Source organism: Aythya fuligula, chromosome 1 (assembly GCF_009819795.1).
Source record: "Aythya fuligula isolate bAytFul2 chromosome 1, bAytFul2.pri, whole genome shotgun sequence".
Classification (NCBI taxonomy): Eukaryota; Metazoa; Chordata; class Aves; order Anseriformes; family Anatidae; genus Aythya; species Aythya fuligula.
The window spans coordinates 187,075,575-187,092,088 of record NC_045559.1 but is presented as its reverse complement, the minus strand read 5'-3'; the positions used below and the strand labels follow the sequence as shown (position 1 = coordinate 187,092,088).

At 36.2% G+C, this 16,514-nt stretch overlaps 1 protein-coding gene across 1 annotated transcript in view; it reads right to left on the bottom strand.

Annotated features, from left to right (window-relative positions):
• Nucleotides 1-519: 519 nt before the first annotated feature.
• The window catches only part of SACS (sacsin molecular chaperone), a 62,151-nt gene continuing 46,156 nt past the window's right edge, over nucleotides 520-16,514 (bottom strand). The window contains exon 10 of the mRNA XM_032197756.1: nucleotides 520-14,440. Coding sequence (XP_032053647.1) covers nucleotides 2,880-14,440 — 11,561 coding nt within the window. The 3' untranslated portion in view covers nucleotides 520-2,879. The remainder of the gene's footprint in view (nucleotides 14,441-16,514) is intronic.

The window sequence follows — 16,514 nt, the reverse complement described above, 5'->3', positions numbered from 1 at the left end:
ATCCTTGTTAAGCCTCGAAACTGTAATCCTTGAAGACAGGACTGCTATAGCTCCTTTTAGAGACACACATTATTGGTGCATATGGATATATAGCTAGCTGAAAAAACTTTTTCACTCATGAATTTGTGTAATGTGCGGAATTACTTGTAAAAATTATTTTTGTGGAACCTGAATGCAAACATTTACTTCTACAGACCCTTACTAAGCATCATCACAACATACTGTTCAGTTTCCACGCTGAACTTAGGAACAATACTATGTGTTTCCAAAGCTCCCAGCTGAGCCAAAAGAAAACATGAATTAAGGTGTTTTGTTGTTGTTGTTTTTGTCCCCCTCTAGGGATTAAAATACCCTTATGAAATCCATCTCTATCACGTTTTCCTGATCTCATGAGGCCTCTTTACTTAGGCTGTTACAGAAAGTTAACCAAATGAAAATGGAGATTGCCAATGTAGACACCCACTCTTGCCTGTCTTTCTGTACTCATATGTAAATTCATTTACAGATGGCATCAACACATTAATAGAATAAATTATTTATTCTGTGTCATTCAGGTTTTCTTGCACATCTTGGTTCAGCATTTAAACTTAATTTAGACCATTTAGCTTCCTAAGAACTGAGACCATTTCTTTCTTATAGCATCAGCACCCGATGATATATCCGACATAGTTAACAAAATAGCTTAATAATTTTGCACAGCAATTTTAATGGTTCATAATGTCAATACTGTAACATAAGTTGCTTACAAAACTTAGTTACATACTTTAAAGATTTTCTTCCTCACAATCTCACCTAAAAATGGAATTGTTCACATAGCTTCTCTGCTTTTTCCATGCCCCCCTGCTACCTTGTATTTCAGGTGTACTTAAACTGAAAAGCAGGGAGAACTATTCCCCCTTGTTTGTTTTATGCTTATTCTGAATACTATTCAACTGTCAATACACAAAATAAGGATGAGCAACAAAAGGGTGTTTAAAAAATGTATAGGGAATTAACTGATTTATTTGATAGCACACAAGAAGTTTTGTGGTTTACTTACATGCTATTTATTGAAAAAAATCAACAAAATTACAATTTCTTGAGAAAATCACAAACATTTGTCATTGTGAGAAAAAATGCATTTTTCCTTTTTAATATTAGTATCTGTACAATTGTTTAGAATTGAAAAGATTGCATATAATATAATAGAAAGCTTGAAATAATAGTTAAATTTAGTCTACTTTATAAAACCAAGACACATCAGACTGAAGTATGCTTGCATTTTTATTAAAATTATGGCACTTAATATTTAATAGCAGAAATAATAACAGGGCTTCACAACCAGAAAGAGTATCACTTTCCAAACATCAAATTTCTTCCCACTACTGTTAATTATTTGCAAGAGCTTCCAGAATATTTTCAGAGAACAAGCCCTTTACAGATTGCACAAAACTGAAGAAGCTTTTGTCATGACTTTTATTTTGGATTTTAACACTTCTAACAGCTGTATCAGCCCTGCAAGGTCACTGTTGTTTATTTTCCTTTGCATTCTGTAAGGTAAATTACAGTTTTGCTGTGCTGTTGAGTAAACAATCATAGCAGCATGTCACTGGAAAGTGATTAACATGTTAAGTGTGGCTGATCCAGTAAAGAAGCAGCCTTCTGTTTAGCATTATCCTTCATTTTATTTTATTTTTCTACAAATAGTTAATGTTGAATATATTGCATGACATTACCAGAAGTATTATGAACTATGAAAGAAAGAGCATGAACTAAAAACCAGACTTCTGCAGGGCTGTAGTGAGCAACAAAACAAAAGTATTACATTGCAGCACCTTTACATATGTAACAAAAGAAAACAAAAACAAAACAACAAAAAAAAACAGCACTCACTGTACACCAGAAATGTGTTACTGAATTGTACTACTACCAATGTTTGTTTGTGGAAAAATATATGTATATATGTACATGCACAAAGGCACACATAAAAAAAGAAACTCAAGCATTTAGACATCTGAAAACTGGGTTTTGGTGTGTGGTTTTAAAAAAAAATCATCATAATGCACTGTATAATAATGGTCAACAATATTGCATCATCCACATGCATTTGTTCATTAAACAAAAGAAGACAGGCTCTAGAAAAAAAAAGAAGTAAATTAAATAATTATTTTACAATGAAGTAAATGCAATCAATGCATGACATGAAGTTGCATGTTAAATCAAGTATCATTATTCAGGATTAAAATACTGTACCAATTCACAGATACTAAACAATCCTTTAAATGTTCACAAGGAGAGACTGCAGCAAATTTATAATCAGATCCAGCTGATAAGAATATTACTATAATTGACGTGAATGTCCATAGAACGCAAAAGAAAACAAATGGTTTGGAGCAGTATCTCCAACGTTATTTTATTTTCCATCTCGCCTCCTATTTCATAGTATGTCCAGTCTTAAGATTAGTACATTGAAAAATGGCATCATCTATTTGGAAACATAATATTAAATGAAGTAAAATCTAATGAGGACTTATATTTACAGGCTTCATCTAACAGAAAGCTAAGCTTTGGTTATATAAAGTGCAGATCAATAATATGCCAATTAATCACGATACTATACACACAGCTAATTTTTGCAGCTCAGTTTCCTTGGAAATTTTTAAAAATATTCATGTTTTACAGTTTCCTTATACAGCAGGCTCAGTTAAAAATAAATCCCATTTAAATAAATTTCAATTCTAAGCAGTTCAGTACCAACCACCTGTGCGCATTATCCTTCTAAACTGCTTTGCAATGTTTAACCCCTTGGATGTTCAGTAATCTGCACAATCACATTTGTGTCTCATCACATGGAATACCTAAGCTCTTGACAATACACTTCTCTAACATCTTCAACCCTCTTACACTTTTTGTTGTATGAAGTTTTCAAGCTTTATTATGATACAAGCAGTACATTCCATCACTCTCATAGCAACTTCTGAAGTAAACCTATCATTTGGAATCTGGGGAAAAGGAAGTAAGTCAGGATACCTAGTTCTTAAGCTATCTACTCCATAAGCTTCCAATGTCTGAACATCATTTGTAAGCCCTTCAAGTTGTTGACTATATTCTTCTATCTTTTGTGCAAGGGCTGCTGGCTTTACATCTTTGTCTGATTTTCCCTTCACAGCATAGTCAGCTGCAATCAAGGCTAGTTTAGTAGAAAGGTAGCATTTAAAGCATACCCATTCATTGGCATTTTTATGGAGATCATTTCTTGCAGCTGAAAAGTTAGCTCGGGCCTGCCTAAGCCATCTGCGTGCCTCTACAGGATTGCCAACAGACCTGAATGTAGGTGGGACAAAAAAGCGTTGCGAGAAAGACGGCCCTGTGGAAGATGGACATTTTTCTTTATGCTGTTGCCTTTCAGATTTGTGGCTTGTTGCTTCTTGATTCCATGAAGTATAAAATCTTTGAAATGAAAATTTATCTGACTGAAATCGAGAAGCTGAGGATGAAAACGTTCTTCTTGAGGCTCTGTCCATGTTTTGATCCATAAAAGCCTGTTTTTCCATCCGGTTAATCTCATTCTGTAAATGTTTGAAAACTTCATTAGCTATATCAAGATTATCTGCATTTTTATCTGGATGCCATTTAAGATACAGCCTTCTAATAATCTTTTTTCTTTCAGATTCTGGAAGCTTCCAAGCCTGTTCAATCACAGATGTCACTTCTCTTAGTATTTCTGGCAAGGAGTTTGGCTTTATCTTCTTTGGAGAGTGATGTTTTGAGGACGTTGTTTTGTGGCCATCTTTACCACTGAAGAGAGGTGGAATTGTTCTCAGTCCATGCGCTGGAAATTCTGTAGGACTAGTTGGGGTAGAAGGAGTGCTATCCCTGCCTTGAGAACTTTCCTCAGGTCTTGAAAATTTGTACAAGTCAAGAGAGCTTACTATTTTATACTCACTATATCCAATATCAATCTGGTAAATCTTCCCTAGAAAACTGTGACTTTCATCATCTTCTCGCTCTACTTCTTGTACAATGATTGCATATGTGTAAGTCGGCTGATATGACCCATATATATCACCACCTTCAGCATCAACAAGATAACCAACATATTCACCAGGATAAAAAACATTCATTGGATCCATAAGAAGTGTATAGTGAATTTCAGCTGGTATAGGAGTGCCAGGTGTTGGTAGTTCAAGTTTTGATGGCTCAGAAGAGTCATACTTCACCCCAAGACTGTCGAGCTTCTCACTGATCCGGTAAATGTCATTGCAACCCAGCATAGCAATTAAATATGAGGTATCAGAAATCAGGTTGTCAGTTGCAGATTTTAAGGTCATTGCTAACGCTAACAGGAAATTTATGTCTTTGCTGTCTGAATGCTGTATATAAAGCAGTATTACTGCATTTCCATATCTCTTTAGGAAAGCAAATGTTTCACTTTTACTGTGGGGAATAGGAGCAAAGCCTTTAACTCTTAACGTCGTTTGCAACTTCTCAAAACAGGAAACTTTCAAGCCTTCTCGCAAAGCTTTGCAAAGTCTTATTGCTTTTTCTTCATTAGCTAAAAATGCATTGTCATTTTCATGCTTCATAATCCTAATGAGTCCTGTGATGAACTGTTCTGAAGATAACAGTAATTGTAATCTTCCCTGCAAAGAACATAATGCTCCAAATTGACAAATTTTGGGAGACTCTTCATCCAACTGTTCTTCAAGAATACTGCTAAGCAAGCGAGGCCTCAGTTTCTGAGGGAATAACATTATCAGTTTAGTGTGAAAACCATGGTCTTTGCCTAAATAACACTGGCTAAGATCAACAAGCATTTGTACGCCAATGTTACCCTGGATTCTACTTTTGTAGTGGGGTGCATCATCAAAAACTAAGATACTTGACTTTACTAACCTACCATCTTGACTGGGAAGATAAAGGGCAAAATCCCTCATATTCTCAAGGTCATTTCTAACCTTGACAGAATCATTCTGAAGACTTTTGAACAGGCCAGAAACTACTCTCTTAACTGTGCGCATTTCATTAGGATCCAATTGCTTTCCTTCAGAGTTCTTGAATATGCGACCTAGAACTTCAACATACTGTTTTGTTGAAATAATATCTTCAGTACCCAAATGCTTAAATAGCTGATGGAAAGTACCAAGTTCTAAAGGAAGTTTGTAAAGATAAGGTTTAAAATCAGATTCATATTCAAGGTTTATTACCACCTCTTCAGGCTTCAGGAGCTTCCAACCTTCTTCCACCATTACAAAAGAAACACCTCGAAGCTGAAAGCGGAATTCCCTTTTCTCTGTACTAAGAAATTCATAAATGCTTCTCAGGACCTTGGCCCTAGTTTTCACCATTTCTTCATCCACAGTTGTTATATTGCATATATTCCTGCAGTTGTTGATAACCTTGTCCAGGGGAGGGTCTAAATTAACATTCAGCATAGTTAAAACTTGCTCAAGTTGTTCTTGTGCACCAAGAGAACTTCCTTCTTGCTCTTTGATACTTAAAGGCGTTGCTTTCTCTGGAAGAATGGGACATGAGGTCCACAGCAACTGTAACACATCAGTCTGTTTGAATTTTGGATTCACTTGTGCCCCGTTGAATCGTATAAGAGGGAGCGTCCCATTAACTTCTTGATACTGAGGATGAAATCTAACAAATTCTGCCGGTGCTCGTTCAGGGCACAGAAAAGGAATTAATGACAATTCTTTCAGAAAGTTTCCTGACAAAAGATCGGTTCTTTCCTGAAATATGTGATGAAGGAGGACATCAACAGTATTCTGCAGTGTTTCTTTAGACCAGTTTTCTGTATTAGCTCGCATGCTGATCTCCTTAGCAAATTGTAATAACTGTTGCTGTGAAATAATGAATTTTAGCCCAATATGTCGTAGAAAAGTTATCCACGATGGAAGGAAAGCAGCTTGACTTTTTGGTTTTGTAAGTTGTTCTAGTTTCTTAAAAAAATCTTGAGGTATAAATAATTTTTCAGGAAGCATAACTTCAAAGACTTTTACAGTCCTGTCATAAAAATATTTTGCAGGTTTTAATCTATTGCTTGCATCATGAATGATCAATATGTTTTCAAGCTTTTCAAACAACTGTTCTTTCATTTCTGAAGTTTCTTCAATGCTAGTTAGCCTGTTCTTTAAATAGATCAGGTGTTCCAACTTCGCATCATAAGACAAACTTTCAATTTTTGGAAGAAGATGTTTCAAGTACACTTCAAGATCATCCACAGAGACACAGCCAAGCACAGTATACAAGTCTTTCAAATGAATTTTCTCTTCAAGAAAAGCTGCTGAAGTTGACTGTGTCCATCTATCTACTTCTACTGATGGGATGCTTTTTGTGAGCACATAACACGTCCCATATTTTGAAATGCTGATGTATCGGCCACTAATGGATTTATAACATGGAAGAGACTTTAAAATTTTAATGTCATCCTGAGATGTCAAATGACACAAATTGCAATTGAAGTACATTAAGAGAGCCTCAAAGTCACATTCTGCTAACTTTTCAGTTCTAAAAGTTGATGTTTGTACCATATATTGTATGGCTTTCAGAATGCTTGAAGGATTATCTATATTTGCTGTACGTCCTGACAACAAAGGCACTAAAGCACTGTCTTTGGAGCAAATTTTGTTCAATGCCAACTGAATACAACCTGTTTTCATTAAAGCATGAAAGACTTTATCACTCTGAGCATTTGGAAAAACAGCAATATGCATAATGCTAAGTGGCAGCAAAACATCACACTCTGGCACAACAAGGTGATTAGCCGAGACAGTAAACTTTACACCTGGAAGCAATGTCCAGTCCTTCAAAGTTTCAACAACATCATCAAATTTTGCTTGTGTATCTTCTTGCTCTTCCTTAACGTTTATAGACTCACTAATAAAATGCCAGGCATTTTTAAGCCAAGATTCACTTGCAAAGTTTTCTTTCCATTTCACACAACTTCTAGTTTTATATTCTCTAGGCAACACAGAAGATAGCAACTCAGCAAAGCTTGTGATATCAAAGACTTTTGCTACATCACTGCTAAGTAAAATATTGTTGTACCTCAAATACAATGTGTTCATAAAGAGATCCTTGCGAGATGGAATCAGTTCATGATACGTTGTTAAGAACTTTGGCCGTTTTGAATCAAAAATTTGCAGAACATTATCAAGGGTAATAAGGAGTGGCAAGCCCTCAATTTGGATTTCATTTTCTTCTGCATCTTTAAAACAATAGTCAACCAGAAGTTTGAGACTATGGAAGAGTTTTAAATTTGTCTGCTGAAGACGACAGGGTAACTTTCCAATGTGGCAGTTAGAGTCTGGAAAAGAAAACGTCATCAAAAATAATCGAACATCAGCAGGTGTCACATAGGTGACAGGAATATCTGCATCTACCAAGCAGTGATAGAGATTTGCAGTTTCATCACAGTTGTATACCAAATTAAATCCAATTTCTAAGAGTAAATGTTTGAGTCTGTAAACGTTTTCAGCCACAGACTTCCGAGTTGTAATGTTGTATTCTGTATTTTTGAGATGTTGCAATTCATCTTGTAGCAAGTTGTCAAAGAACGGCCTGCCTTTGTTCACAGTAGACATGTTAACCCACGTGATGATAACAGCAGAATGCAAATCAGAACCATCAACATTCGGAGCTCGCATAACAGGCAAAAGACGCTTCAAATCTTCATAAATACAACTGTAAACTGCTTTCACTAAACAATACCAATCCGGCTGAATATCAAGTCTATTAACTGGAAAAAAGGATAAAAACTTTTTCAAAGTGTCTTTCACAACATGAACTGCTGTGTTCTGCAGTACTGACACTGTAGGATCAGTGCCTGGAAAATACCGTTTCTTCAGCTGAATCAGCAATTCAACATAGGCTGGTGCTATCAGTGCTGTCATTAGGCTATTATTCCAGTCACTTCTTACTCCGACTCCATTATCATCACGCCACAGATTTCTTCTTGCAGAATCCAGTGCAAAGTGTCCATTCACATGAAAAGGTAGCCCAGTTTCCAAAGATAAAGGTAAGAAACAGAACGCTCTGTGGGGCTTTTTGTAATTATGAGTAATACAAGCTGCTACCCCACCACGTGGAAAAAGAGTTATGTCCTCATTCTTGTGGGCTGAAACCACACTTTTAGATACCTTTTCCATGGCAGAAAAGCCTGACCTGTTACAAATTAACCAAGTTGTAAGATTCCCCTCAGAGTCTTCAGTATCCATCGTGTAAGTTATCTGTTGCACAGGTATTTCACTTAGCTGCTTTTTTTTAGTTACACTGTCAATTACAGATGCATGGAATTGCTTTCGTTTTAATCTGTCTCCATCAGTGATTTTTCCTTGTACAGAATACAACACATTCAGTGCTCCTGTTGTTTTTTCTATCTCACAAATAGAAATTTTTTCCATGTGGTTCAAAAACATTAAGAGTTCTGCTCCATCCGAACGCAGCTTATCTAAAAGATTTTGGACCATTCTATCTGAGCATGGAACTGAGGAAATTTCTGATACTTTTGCCATTTCTCCATTTCGAAGAGGAAACCTAAACATTGTGCAATTATCCAGTTTAAAGTGATTTCCTAAGTAGAGGTCCAATACATCTGAGAACTGTGTTCTGAAATCTGCATCTAAATCCCTAAACATGCGGCCAGGACTTGTTGACGTCGCACCTGGTGCATATCTAGCATGAGGATCAAAAATACAAAGTATATCATTGCCAGATATGAAAGAAGGGCAGTCAGTAATGTGATAAACAGAATTGAAACCTATACCATATTGTCCGGTTTTACAGGGATTTCCTACTTTAGTACCTTTTCCAAGGTTCTGAATTCCTCTAATATCATCTTCTGTAAAAGGCTGATTGTTGTAAACACACAGTGCTGGTCCTTGAAGCGGTGCCCATTTCTCATCAAATATTCTATCAGCTGGATGCTGTCTAGGATCAAACACAAAACAGATCTCTGTAGCTTTTGCATCATCTGCATTCTGAAGGAGCTCTTTCAGCATTTCTTTTTCTGAAGGGTAAGCATTAAGGATGCTTTTAATTCTACTCGTCAGTTTTTCTTTCTGGCCAAATTCTGTTCCAAGGGTAGTAAAACAAATATTGGAGGCATACCTTTCTAAAGCTTTATGGCGTTTTGGTATTGCTCCAAGCTTTACTGCAACTTCCCTCGGTATATCACCATGACAATACTTAACAGTTGTGTCTTTAACTTTAATCCATGGACAGTCATTGTAACACAAAGATTTAGCAGGCAGAAGTGCAAGACGAGTATCGGGTAACAAAATCTCACCATACTTTTTCTTACAAAATTCCTGCTTCTTCTCTCTAATGAGGCTCCATATTCCTTCGCTGATTATTCTCCTGCACAGCTGAAAGTTGTCTTCAGTTAGTTGTTGGGTCCCTCTTTCCTGATTTATTAATTCCAGAACAAGTGCAAAATCTTCAACTGCAAAAGCCTGTCTTACACCCACACTTTCAAATAGCTCACGGAAACTATTCTTGTATTTATTAGGCAACTGATATAGATATGGTGCTGCTTCAAAATTCAAGTGAAAAGACACTTTTGTTGGATCAACATAGACATTCTCAACAAGAATAAAACTATAACTTGTCAGCTGTTCAATTATCATAGCTTTTGATGATTCATTTTGTAACATTGCTTCATGTAGATGTTTGTAACAAGCATTAGTGATATTCTCCTGATATAATGTAATGCCATCAAATGACTTTGCAACTTCTTCCAATTGATTTATGACCAAATCAACAGCTGGTTTCTTCAGTAGACCCAAAAATTCTTTTACAGCCAATGACAAAGCACCACAACCTTTAAAGGAATGGGAATTTTCATTAAGAATTGGTTGTATTAGGCAAACTATATCTTGATGATCAGCAGTGAAAAGATCAGTCGCTGAAAACATTGCTTCAGGCTCAAAATCACTGCCTTTCCAGTGTAGCGAGAAGCCTGCTGGCTTGCTAAGGAAAGGAAGAAAAGGGATGGTTTGACATTTTTCAGCAAATTCTTTAGCTTTAGGGTCCCTACACTTCAGTTTTTCATCAATAAGACTCAATATAATACTGCTTCTGAGACAAGCTGCTGCATGATCTGTCTTGTTAACTTCAGCCACTGACTCTGCACGTTCTATCAGATCTTCCCATAAGATATCATCTTTAGCCATTCCCAACTGAACAAGTTTAACCAAAATGACTGGATTAAGATAATCCTGACTGGTGCCGTAAGGAAATCTTCCATCTTCAGCATCGTATAACTTTGCAACTCTTCCTTCAGGATGGATCAGTCTTGATGGTGTAACTAACGGATGTCCATCCAAAGAACAAGGAATACATGGAGTAACACGAAGAATTCCTGAAAACTCCTCAAGTTTTTCATTAAGAACATAACGCATCAAAGGATCACGCAACTCTGCATCAATCTCCTGAATATTAGGGAAAAACACCTCAGAAAAGAATTGTTTTTCAGAGAAAGTGTTCTCCAATAGTATGTACTTGCATCCCGCTTCTTCAAATCCTGTCTTAACCCAAGAAGGGAGATCTACAGCACACAGATTTTTGGAACCAGTTTTTTTAAGGTACTTTAGAAAGATCTTAAAGGCTGACGGTCCGACATCTGGTCGTTTCAGTATCGAGTCATCTAGAAACCTTACATTCTTCATGGAAACCCAAGAGAAACCATCAGAAAACACTTTGATCCCTTCTTTGCTTTTCATATGAGCTATGTCTTCATAGAACCCTTGACAAATAACAGAAAAATCATCATGAACTGAATCAGGATCTGGCCACACAGCACAGTAGTTATAGTCAACTAGCTCACCATTGATTGCCATGTCACGCAGAACGCACAGAGCTTCTATGTAGGCTTTAACAATAACATGCCTCATGAACACTGTATTCCATCTCCCCTTTGTGTCTGTTTTCCAAATCTCTTTCCGGTTTGAAGTAACTGCAAAGCAGCCGTTTATATGAAGAGGTAAACCTGTTTTTATTCGTAGAGGTAAATAGCAGAATACTTCACCTACATTATTGCAATTAGGTTTCACAACCCACTTTTGATCCTGGGTTTCAGACAGCAACACACCCACTCCACCACAAGGAACAAGACCTAGTCTTCGTCCACTTTCATGTAATGAAAATTTTAAAGCATCACCAGTGTCCATGCAAGAACATATGAGCCACGTTGTTGAATCTACTGTCTTCTGTGGCAGTTCATCAGATGACCTTTTCACCTGTCCTGATTTAGCCATTTCAAAGAAAGAAGCTGGATCATCTTCTGCACCTCGGAAGAGCGGAGACTGTAAATCAGCAATCCTCCTGAATACATGGTGAAATTCTTCTACTACTATCTGTAGGATACATGAGGACTTTGGTGTTTCAGTGGGAAGCTTTTTATTACTGCTGCTGCAGACCTTCATTAGTTTAGCTGCTTCCTTTAAAACGCTTACATTTGGTGTGGTCAAGGCTTTGGAAGAACAATTTTTTTTTTTAATAGTGATAACATCTTGTGCCACCCCAGGATCATCTTCCTCAATTTTCAAGTATTTCAAAACCATTGAATTTACACTCTGAGCAAATATTATCAGTCTGTGACCACAAATGCTAAATTCATCCACAAGAGAATAAATGTCTGCTGTATTGTAACATGTGCTGCTGACTTCACTCACTTTAGCTTCCTGCTGAGTTCTGAAGGAGAGCCTGAACAGTGTTCCTTTGTAGCTGTATGGAGATTCTACAGTCAGTGGTAGCTGGCAACCAAAAACTCCTATAAATGGCTTAAACTGATTGGGAAATTTTCGCAGCCTCTTCTGTTGTTTACTCCAGTTAATTTTGATCCCAGGATTAGACTTATCTCTAATATGCTTACTGATATGGTTAACATTTGGATCAAACATAATCATGAACTCCCGGCTCAAAATAATTGGAACATCAGTAATATGATAAACGGAATTGAAACCCAGTCCAAATTTTCCTACTTTGTCAACTTCACTCCTTTTTAAAGACTCTCCTAATCGAGTTATATTTAGAAAATCAGAGTCAGAAAATTCAGAATTATTGAATGACCACAAAGCTGGACCATGACACGCCGCCATTCCTGGATCCAGAAGATTCTCTCTTATATCCATATTTCTCCTCATGTCAATCAGGAAATTACATTCTGTCGCATTAGCATCATCAGCATTTTGAAGAAGTTCTTTAAAGATGTCTGAAATGGAAGGGTACTCTTCCAAAATGTTTTTAATTCTTACAGTCAGAGGCTCTCTTTGCCCAGATTGCTCAAATCCCATGTTTTCTGGATTAATCAACCTTGTGCTAAGGCATGGGACATTTAACCACTCAGCAGTTTTCATTGGTATGTCTTCATGCACCAAAATTATTGGTTCAACAGAATCTTCAAGCAAATCATTTAAATCATCAACTTTGATATCACAATAACAGCATTCATGAATTGGCCTCATTGCAAGTTTGTAAGGATGTTTGCCACTGTACAGTGGCATGGGTGTATGCAGACTTGCAGGAATCTGATTGCTGTACAGCCATCTTATAATGCTCAACATAATGTGAAGATTTTGTTTACTCTCTTGTTCTGAGAGAGTCTGCTCACTTTTCAGATATATTTTCTGAATGACCATAGAAACATGGTCTGGTGTTAACTGCTCAATTGAACCACAACATTTAAACAACTGGTGAAACTTTGCCATAGTTTTTGGCACATAATGCAGATAAGGCTGGAGATCAAGATCAGGTACTGACTTTATTACTGCTTGTGTGAGGGAACAAAATGTTTTTCCTGTCCAAACCCAGGGAAATTTTAAGGCTTTAAAAGCTTCTTTCCCTTCTTCTAAATGATCATGCATAAACCCATAAATTTCAAGCAGGATATGCTGAAACTGATAATAGTCCTCATCACTGAAGGTTTTAGAACTGTGCCAATCAACAACTACCTTGAAATGTTTTAAAACTGCCTTTATGCTGGGCTTTGTGGAGATGCCAAGAGCTTTTTCTATATCTAACTGCACATTTTCCACAAGAGGAACTGAGGAACCTACTAAAATTGCATGAGAGATATCACACATTTCCGGTGGTAAACACAGATTACAATGATCTCCTTTCCAAACTAAGGATCCTGGATAATTTGGAGGTCTTTCCTTACATGCAGGAATCCATTTTATTTTTTTCAGCACAGCTTTTGTTTCAGATGACTGAAGCAGCATATGGTTTTTGTTTAAAATCATCAAGAGAGTTCTAGCTTTTCTTAACAGTAAATCATGATCGGTGTTAGAGTTTGCATGCAAATTTTCAATTTTATTTGCCACTCTCACAATATCACTTTCCTCAAGATTGGCTTCACTTTTTAAGCCTATTTGTCTCAGAGAATGAAGAATATCTGAAGATGTAAAAATAGCAGGGGGGAAGCAAAATTCCTCCTCAGCATAGAACAGGTTTTGCAGCAGTTCCACCTCAGGATCAAAGAGTTCATTTGCTGTCATTATCTTTTCTTGTGAAATCCTAATAAACTTCAGTGTTGTCAGCCAATCTATCACATCCGTATTCTCATTTTTCAGAAAAGTCAGATTCTCAAGAACCCATTGCATTATCTTTGTTGTTTCGTCATATGAATAAAAATCATTTTTTATGTCTTCTATAATAAACTTCAAGCAATCTGTGCTCTTCAGCTGTTCTATTTTTAGCAGGTTAGCTAAGCGAATAGTAGCTTCATCACTGCTGTCAATTATTGGAACAGAAAATCTTAGACCAGGTGGAATTTTAGCAGTGTGGTGTAATACCTTACTACCTTTCAGTCCAGCAAAAGCAGGGACACCTTCATCAGATAATTTTTCCATTTTTTTAAATATCAGCAATTCCTGAATAATTCTTCTCTCTTTTTCATTTGCATCAGTTAAACTAGCTAAGAATGCCCTAAGAGCATCTTTATGCGTTGATGGTAATGATGCAACCTGATTGCATAGTTTCTGTAGGGTCATTTTTTCCATTATTTGTAAAACAGCACTTGGTAATGGTGGATGCACATATTTCTTTATAAGCGGGTGTTGGATAGAAACATCTAGTTTCTTCAGTACCACTCCACCAACTTTCTGAATAATATCAGCTAAGTATTCTGGGAGTTGAGTCTCAGATTCATCTTCCAGAATAATAGGTGATGGATTCCTAAATCTAACCAGTTCCACTGACGTTTGGTTTTCCTCCAGAAGAGTCTTAGGAATAAGCGGCATGTCATCAAACACACTCAAGTCATCAGAAAAATGCATATAGAGGTTCTTCCAGACCATCTTAAGCCAGGAAATTGATGGGTGGTTTTTGTCTTCCAAACCTGGATACCACTGTACCACCATGTCTCTGCCAGGCCACACGCTATTCATAACTTCTTTAATTAGCCGAGCAAATCTTTCTGGGTTCAGAAGCTGCAGCTGAGTGCATGGTCTTCCTGAAATTACAGCAAAAGGGTAAACCATGAAAATCAGAGCAGAGTTACATAGCAAATGGCTTTTTGAATGTAGAAATGAAGCTCCTCTTTATGTGGAAAAACTGCTACATAGAACTGCATATAACAGCTACTCTTGCTTTTAGGGAGTTAATTAAAAACAAATACATTCCATATTAGTATAAAAAACAATCAAAAATGATCAATAAGTTACTGCATTTGTTAGTTTGCTATAAGAACCTTCAGGCATATCTGTTTGGTTGATTCTTTGCTCTACTTCCTTGCCTAGTGGCAAATAAGAACCTAATCCATTATTTGTTTGTCTATACCCACAAGGATTACAGTTTTTGAAAGCTTATTTATTAGATATAGCAAACCAGAGCAGGTATAGATGCTCTTACACTAAAAACTGACAAGGAACAAAACTCTGCTGTTCAAGGAACGCTAAGTTTAGATGTGTAAGTTTTTATTCCTATCATGAAAGCCTTCAATAAAAGAAATGCTAATACATCTTAATTATCATTAAAATAGCTTACACTTAGCCACAGAGACTCTAGTTTATAAAAAATAGTTCAGAACACAAAAATACCAACACCTCCCAGTGACACCAAAAACAATAACAGGGAATCAAGACATCTGAGTTTCAGATCTTTCTTCTTTCTAAATAGCACTGCTGTTTCATTAAAAGCAACAGTCCAATTAAAGATACTATCTACTGTCATTGCTCTGCTGGAGATAAGTAGTAAAATCCTTCAAAAAAAAAAAAAAAAAGTTCTTTCACTTCATGCCCACAGAGCTACGTATTGTTAGTCATGCTATTAGAAAAACACAGCAGTCTTAAGAAAGTGAGAAATACTGGCAGCAGTGGACCAACTGCTTAAGAATTTACTTAAAAGCTAAACTACAATCCCATTTTAAGACAGTATCGCTAGTTCTGTGCTCAAAATCTGTACATGTGACTTTAAATTCTTGAAGTGTAGGAAGACTTCCAGTATTTTATTTAAAAATATACATAAATAAACTAAGGAAAATATTGATCATTTCTGTGCAACATTAACTACAAGGTTTACTTCATTAATAAGCAATTTTCCCCTTCTCTATATTTAGAACTATTTTCCTAATTATTTTTGGTAGCTATGTTTGGCTGGTTTTATCTACAAGAAAGCTGGGGGTAAGGAGAATAGCTCATCACCAAATTCACACAAATATCAAGCTTCAATCCAAACCAGTACATCTTCAATTGATAACCATACCTGAAAATCCCCAGAGAAGCTGTTGGGCTAGAACATAATCAAATCCATTTAGAAAACATCTAGTCAATTACACATTAACACACCAAATATAGAACAGCTTTTAGCTACAAAATTATAGTACATATTTTTGGAGAGAAAAAAATAAGATATGGTTCTCTTTGTGCAAAACATTTTTTTTTTTTTAAAAAAAAAAAAAGCATATCCCATCTTCTCAAAGAAATCATATAAGGAAGTTTCCATTTCTACACTGATATCAAGAATATCTCCAATATAATTTCTACAATTATAGAAGTAAGATCCTTGTCAATAATTCAAAATCTGTCAAAAAATCTAACAAATTTATAATGTACATATTTATGGTACTGAAGATATGGAGGTATAATTTACAACTATGCAAAATCTGAAAATGAAGAATAGGAGGTGGAAAGTAGAGAAAAGTAAGCCACGTAAAAACTTGCACAGGGTCATCTGAACGTCCCCAGGAATTTCTAAAAGATTTGGAAGAACTATTCTTGTCGTACTTATTACAAAAATATGTTCTTCTAATGAATGAGAGGCACACCACCAACCAAGAATAAGTACCTAGAATAATGGAGTTCAAAGAAATGGACAAAAGAAGAGAGCAGGAATTTAGACCTCAAATGTGACCAAAAACTTCTTCTAGGAACTAGAAGGACTGGATGGAATTTGTTGCAACTCAGATACCAGCATGCCCTCCTACAACAACAAATAGACATCACTCATCACATAATATATAATTAATAATAATAATATAATAAAGCCCCCCGTAAGGCTTTGACAATTCTGTTTTTTAGAAAATATAT